This window comes from Magallana gigas, chromosome 3 (genome assembly GCF_963853765.1).
Source record: "Magallana gigas chromosome 3, xbMagGiga1.1, whole genome shotgun sequence".
In the NCBI taxonomy this organism is placed as follows: Eukaryota; Metazoa; Mollusca; class Bivalvia; order Ostreida; family Ostreidae; genus Magallana; species Magallana gigas.
In genome coordinates this window covers 11,664,215-11,671,617 of record NC_088855.1, presented here as the reverse complement: position 1 = coordinate 11,671,617, position 7,403 = coordinate 11,664,215, and the positions used below count along the sequence as shown (strand labels likewise).

Here is a 7,403-nt window from a genome sequence, read left to right as displayed (position 1 = left end):
CTAGATGGCCCAGTGGTTAGCGCGGTGGCCGGTCACTGCTAGGAGAATGGGTTCCAGAGGTCGTGATTTCAAGCCCCGGCCGGGGCGGAGGTGGAGCTCCAACAAGGTGAATTTCTCTGTGCTTTATGTATATCTTTATCATTCACTATGGGCTGGTATATGTCAATTTGAGAGTTATTGCAATGTTTGTGCTTATTATATATATATATATATATATATATATATATATATATATATATATATATATATATATATATATATATATATATATATATATATATAGTTTTCTCATGATTTTTAACAGGAAAAAATAATGCAACAATAACATTTTTGCAGGGTACAGGTTTCCTTCATAAAACAATATGAACATAAAATAATGAACATACACTGTAAAGCTACTGAAGAATAGAACAGATTCAAAATATCTATAAAATTTGAACACATTTACAGAGATGTTTACCTAATAACTGTTTAAACATCAAAACCCTTTTTACAAACAAAATAATGAAAAGTACAGACTAAACAATTGGTCATCCAAAGTAAATTGAATTTGTGACAAAATAATGATTAAACTTTTATTGAACCAAATTCAACTTTGCTGGACGTGGCGTTTGAAAAGAAACATTTGATTTCGATTCATTACAAAGATTCTGGTTCAAGATCAATGTCTTCATCTTTTGCCACTTGTTTCTCACTTTTCGTGTGTATATTTTGGACATTTTATTTCTCTTACATGCCCCCATAGGTGACTCTAAACTTATGTTCTGGCTTGATGATAGAGGACTCGCAGATTTCATCAGCAAATTACAACAGACAACAACTACTGGATGACATTGATGAAGCTCAACCTCCAAGAATCCAAGGTAAGTCATATACCCTTGTAGTTATAAAATAAAAACAGATCAAGATTCGAGATCACGAAGGTTATCAATTACTCGCATAAGAACTTTTTGTATGATAACTGGTTTTTTTCTAAAATACTAGTTCTTGTTTTAAAATTTATTTTACTATGTCAAATATTTACTTTGACGCGTTTAATTGCGGTAAAACACATTCTAATAAAAAACACGGTAATCATATAATGCATTTAACATAATTAGAGTTAACGAGACCGGGTCTAATTTGTTCTGCCCTAGATTTTTGAATGAAATTTTTTACATGAATTTTTACTGATATAATTATAAAAAAATAAGACATTTACCAAACCGTTTGTTTAGGGGATCTCAGAGTTTGTTGATTTTTAACATAGGCCCTTATGGGATTTTGCTTGAAATGTATCAATTTTGCACAGTTTTCACATTTTTAAAAAACGTCTGTCCTAGGGATTTCTTTTTCTGTTCTACATATTAAGGTTAATGCTAAAAAGCATTAAATGATGAAATAAAAAAAAAAACCGTTTACCTCCTGGTTTGTTCCAGGGGTCTTATCAAACTTGTTTTTTGTATGCACAGTTTTCCAGATTTGTCAGAAATAGCTATTTTCTGTTTGACTAAGGCGGAAATGGTTATCTTTATCGTATTATATAAAACATTCAGACATATCTAAGTAATAAATAAATATATAACATCACATATTAAGGGTCATTAATATAAACGGCATGGTTACTATCTTGAAATATATGTATTAAGCTATATTTAGGCGGGTTAAGAAAACGTGTATAGCTTATATATAGCCAAATATAGCTTATACTTCGAGACATTTATGTTTATTCCACAATATTAACATAATATCAATTTTACGCATCAATCGAGCTATTTTCAACAAATTCCGCTGAATATCTGCAGTTGAAACTATTACGGCACGGCGTCAACAAAGCAAAAAGATGACGTCACATTACAAATGAAACGCTGCGCGAAAGCGTGCGTACACGATATGTACTCGGTCTTGTTAAAAAAAATAAACATATATAATAAGTATTCAAAAACGCATTTGAAAATTTATAAGAAACAAACCTATGTCAAAACGCTCAAACCCAGGAATCAGTAATGGTTTGTCCATACGTGCAATGTAGAATACATTTATACAGATAGAAGTCAGGACACGGAATGTACATCGGTACAACCCAGTCAGGATATAGTAGAAAAACAGGAAAAATGACAAGTTCTGGTATACCCGTCTGAAAAAAAACCAAGAAAGCCTTTTTACATGAATTAATTTTTCCTGGGTAACAGCTTACAACTAATAATATACAACGTTTCACCTTTTCTTGTCCAAAAGGTTTTACGTATGCTTGTGCAGGGTGATTATGATTTAATAAAATTTACATCTTTATCGTATCAAAAGTTATTTCCTAAAGAACTATGTGCGGTATTATGCATTTTTTGCCCCCCCCCCCCAAATCAGTTTTATAAAGACCTTAAAAAATAAGGTGAAAGATAGTCAAATCATTTTGAAAATATGGGTGTAAAAGGTTATCACCACAATGACGTTTTAATGTAGAAATGACGTCATGAAGATTGCCTTATTTTGATAAATTGATGTTAAGTAGCAAAATCTGGGTGTTTTCCGATAGTTTTTTGACTGGGAAACATCGAGTGCAGGCTTGCTCAAGTACCATCTTGTAGCATAATGTGTATAACTATCTCAAGAAAAACATATGTTAAAACCTTACTTGAGCAGACCTGCGCTATATACTTACAAATGCAAAGCATAAAGCAAAAACGTGATTATTTTCATCTGTTTGCAAATTTTCTGGAATAAAGTCATTTAGGGGACGTCATAGATAAACAGCGAATGAGCAATTATGACAAGATTAAAGTGATAGACATCCTCTGTACAACGATTTATGAAGATTTGATTTTTTTTCAAATTTGTGGAAATCGGGGGAAGATATTTGACCATACCGCACATAGTCCTTTTGGAAATTAATAAAATGGATACATCTTGGGCAGTTATATTATCGGTTTTTTTCAATATGAATTCTTTATTTGCAATGAATACTGCGAAAAGATTTAATATACCAATAGTTTTTATTAGTAATACGATGGTTTTACATTGCTGTATTAAAGCGGCATCATTGATCATGTCTAGTGATATTTGTTCTTTTAAGAAATCAATTTAATAATTGCGCGTAGTGCATAGATGATAAAGTTTCGCAGTCAGTTTTTCTTTGATATGTCAATCAATTAAAAAATTATCAAATTCATTACTTATCATTTAAAAAAACATTTTCAAATCATAAAATGTGAAATGTCATTGATCAAAAATGTAAATAATGTAAATAAAGCGGCGCGTATAAACACAAAACAACATCAGCAACAATATTCAAAATGGATGAGGCTTCAGCTAGTGAAGAGCTATTGAGCAGACTTTAATGGATTAAACAAAAATTGAGAGTTGAGATCTGAACAGAATGAATTGAAAACGAAGGAAAATAAATACGATGACTTGTGATATTATTCATTGTGCAGTAAGATTCGTTAAAAGTGGAATATTATGCAACTGGGCATAACCATGCAATGAGATGCGATCGTGGATGAAAATAGTTGATATGTCGACACATGATAGTATGTATGTGCAACTTTTGTAAAAATTGGGTAACTCGATAGCCAGTAAGGTACATAACTATGATATGTCTGTCGCTTGGAATACGCCGAAGGAGTTGATGCACTACTCATACATGTAGCTTTGCTTTACGATGCTTGTTCTGATGACCGATCATGTACTGTACTGAACGTGTGTTAATTTAACGTTATTAAATTTGAACAGCAATGTTACCGTGAAAGTGTAGATCTACAAGCCATTCCTTGAATTGGAACAGCCAGCCTCGCCGTAATTATTGAACATATCCTTAACAGACGAAATCGTGGAAAGACGCTTCATTTTCTATTTCATGAATTTTATGGATTGACTGGTATCAAAGAAATTTTTCGACCAATCAGAAGCGCCAGTATCTCATCAAACGAATAAATATCAAATGATTAACGAATAAAGATATCGTCTAATACGATAAAAATCTATTGAAGTTTATTTTAGAAATACTGCCGAAGAAATGTAACAAGAGGCCCATGGGCCACATCGCTCACCTGAGGAACAATAGGTCTGATAAAATCAGCTTTAGGTTTCGATCCTCATGAGCCTCATTTTTTCATCAAAAGAATGATATTTTACTTTCAACCTTTATAATTTGAATGATATAAAATGATTTTTAGAGAGTATCAATGTATTTTATAAAGTTATTGTATATTTGCCTACGATGGATAGAATTGAATGAAGAAACAAGTTGAGTAAAAAAAATTTGCAGTGCATCGATTGGCTCGAAGTCTATATCAAGATGTATATAAGTGGGAGTGCTCCGTGGATCCACTACGCCAAGCATGCAGTTGTGTAACTGATGGTTATACTAGAAGTAGAATACTAAACTAAAATTGTCTCTATAAAAGTCAGATTTATGGTACGAATGAAAGATATCTGGCTAATTTAGAGTTATCGAACTTTGCTGAGAATCGAAAATAGATAATGGAGTCATGATACAAACTATCTGGACAATGTACAATATCACATGTAGATCCTGTGTAAATAAAATCCATTTCCCCCTGGATATTCTTATGTTTATAATCATAAGCCCCTTAATCATAAGACACGATGATTTTATAGTCTATCACATGTTGGGTACTGTAGTTCTCAAAACGATCCTTAACAATTGTTTATGTATGGGATATAAACCTACATCAAAATCTGAACCTCTTGTGACCCCCCCCCCCCCAATTGTAGCCCCATCCTACCTCATGGCGATCATAATTTTCACAACTATGAATCAACAATACTTGAGTATGCCTTTACACAAGTTTCAGCTTTCCTGGCTGATTGCATCATGAGAAGATTTTTTAAAGATTAACTCAATATATTCCTATGTAAAACTTCGACCCCCCCCCCATTGTGGTCCCACCCTACCCCCGGGGGGTCATGATTTTCACAACTTTGAATCTACACTACCTGAGCATGCTTCCACACAAGTTTCAGCTTTCCTGACTGTTAGTTTCTGAGAAGAAGATTTTTAAAGATTTACTTAATATATTCCAATGTAAAATTTTGACCCCCCATTGTGGCCAGACCCTACCCCCAGGGCTCATGATTTTCACAACTTTGAATCTTCAATACATGAGAATGCTTCCACACAAGTTTCAGCTTTCTTTGCCGATTAGTTTCCGAGAAGAAAATTTTTAAAGATTTACTCGATATATTCTTATGTAAAACTTTGACTCCCCATTGTCGCCCCAACCTACCCCCGGGGGTCATGATTTTCACAACATTGAATCTACACTACCTGAGGATGCCTCCTTGCAAGTTACAGCTTTCCTGGTCAAATGGTTCTTGAGAAGAAGAACATTTCTCAAAAATTTTCATTAATTTCTAATTATCTTTCCTTGAAAAAGGGTGTGATCCTTAAATTTCACAGCTTTGAATTCCCTTTGCCTAAGGGTGATTTGTGCCAAGTTTGGTTGAAATTGGCCCGGCAGTTCTTGAAAAGATGTTGAAAATGTAAAGAGTTTACGAACAGACGGACGGACGACAGATAAAATGTGATCAGAAAAGCTCACTTGAGCTTTCAGCTCAGGTGAGCTAAAATGTTACTGAAAGTAAGCAACAGTTTCATTCACAATTGGAGGTCTGTCATTCGTCTTCGAAAAATTCAGCATAATTTTGCCAGCTAAATCTTTTTTGTCTCTATAACATACCAAAAAATATAATTCATAAAATTATTTTTAAATGTTTTTATTGCAATTCAAACTACCTGTTATCCAGAGCCAGTGCCTTTTCCCAGTGCTTTCCATTGTCAGAACTTAGATAATGATTTTGTAGGAACACACGACTGCTGATGAATCGAAGAATGAACCTCAGGACAAACAAAAAGATCACACCAGGTCTGCAGTAGACAAAAACAGGTTATAGATAGGATAAGGAAAAATATATATTATAAAAAAAGATAAGTTTAATACTTACAAAACAAATTCCAGTGGTGTCAGAAACACTTCTGGAACCTTTTTCATTATTGGCAAAATACAAAAGTAAGATAACAGGATGCAAACGGCAATCACCACTGATTGGAAGAGCCCGTAACCTAAAAAAATTCATAATGTAGTTTTATTACAAGTTCTTTTAATTACTTCATTCTATTACTGAAAAACTTATCTCTGGTTCTATTATAGAAAACCGTAAAATCTTATCTAGGGTTCTTTTAATATATCGATCTTTTCATAACAAAATTGCGTTATCAATAACATATCTTCCATTATTGGGACCTGGACACGATTAAGGCACAAAATGTCTAATTTTGTTTTTCTGTTTTAATGTCTAGTATGGTTAACATGCATGCTTTAATGCCTCATCCACTTTTTTTTAAATATCGAATTACAAGCGAGATAATAGAGTACAGAATAGTTTGCTTGTAGACAAAGCGCGTATCTTCATATTGTTCACATGTGTGTCGTCTTGGTTTTCGTCTCCATTAAATCTTCAATAGTTGGTGGAAATTTTATTTATCAACAAAATGAATCAATTTATTCCTTTTGCCATGAGGCAAGATTAAGAAAATATATGAACAGTACATTATTTTGTGAACAAAAAGAGACTTTAATTAAGCTTTATTTTCCTTAAAAATAAAATGCTTTCTTTGGTGATACATGAACATATCCCGTATAAGGTTTATTTTTTCTGCAATGATCGCTACCTTCATAACCCACATAAATCAAACAAAAACAAATTAATAAACTGGTCCTAAAAAGATAAATTAACTTAATTATTGTTAATGTACATCAGTGCGTTGAATAAAATTAAAGAAACAGCCTGATTGTCTTCTATGGTCTTCTATGGGAGTATGACATTATCATGATTATTACGTGCAGTCTGTGATCTTAGGTTTCTGAAGGCTTCGACCGATTGATAAACTGGTTAAATCGTGTCGATTTCAGTCCTGACAGGTTCTATACAGCTCTGAATTACAATTAATGTCCGTGAGAAATAATTATAAAGGGAATCGTACTAAGTGGATGTAAATATATAACCTCTATATCTCCCGTGCAACTTGACTTCTAACAGCAAGCATTTAGAATATCCGACGTAATCACTCTGTACATTAAAAGTAAGTAAAATCGTGTCTAGGTCCTTTCAGTAACTGTTCTTATTACGTAGAATTGCTACTCAAAACAATACTAGACCTTGTCTCCCGGTTTTTTAAATTAAAATTCATTTGTTTAAAGGAAAAACAACACTTTTTAAATTATATTATGGTAATCAAATCAATCAGACCTGCAATAAGGTATGAAACCTGGTGCCCAGCATACATTAGATTTTTTACCTAAAAAAAATAAATAGACAAGTAGTATTTTTGATTGTTAAAAAACATATGTCACTTTTTTTTTTTTTTTTTTTTTTTTTTTTTTTACATAATATGCCACCCAGGA

The 7,403-nt window shown here is 32.8% G+C and overlaps 1 protein-coding gene across 3 annotated transcripts in view; it reads right to left on the bottom strand.

Moving 5' to 3' along the window:
• Positions 1-275: 275 nt before the first annotated feature.
• LOC136269466 (stimulated by retinoic acid gene 6 protein-like) overlaps positions 276-7,403 on the bottom strand; it is a 31,980-nt gene continuing 24,852 nt past the window's right edge. For all 3 annotated transcript variants that reach the window (XM_034443521.2, XM_020066142.3, XM_066078498.1), the window contains 5 exons: positions 7,249-7,297; positions 5,944-6,061; positions 5,735-5,866; positions 1,953-2,116; positions 276-877 (listed from right to left, as the gene is read on the bottom strand). In XM_034443521.2, the coding sequence (XP_034299412.1) occupies positions 576-877; positions 1,953-2,116; positions 5,735-5,866; positions 5,944-6,061; positions 7,249-7,297 (765 nt within the window). In that variant the 3' untranslated portion in view covers positions 276-575. The remainder of the gene's footprint in view (positions 878-1,952; positions 2,117-5,734; positions 5,867-5,943; positions 6,062-7,248; positions 7,298-7,403) is intronic.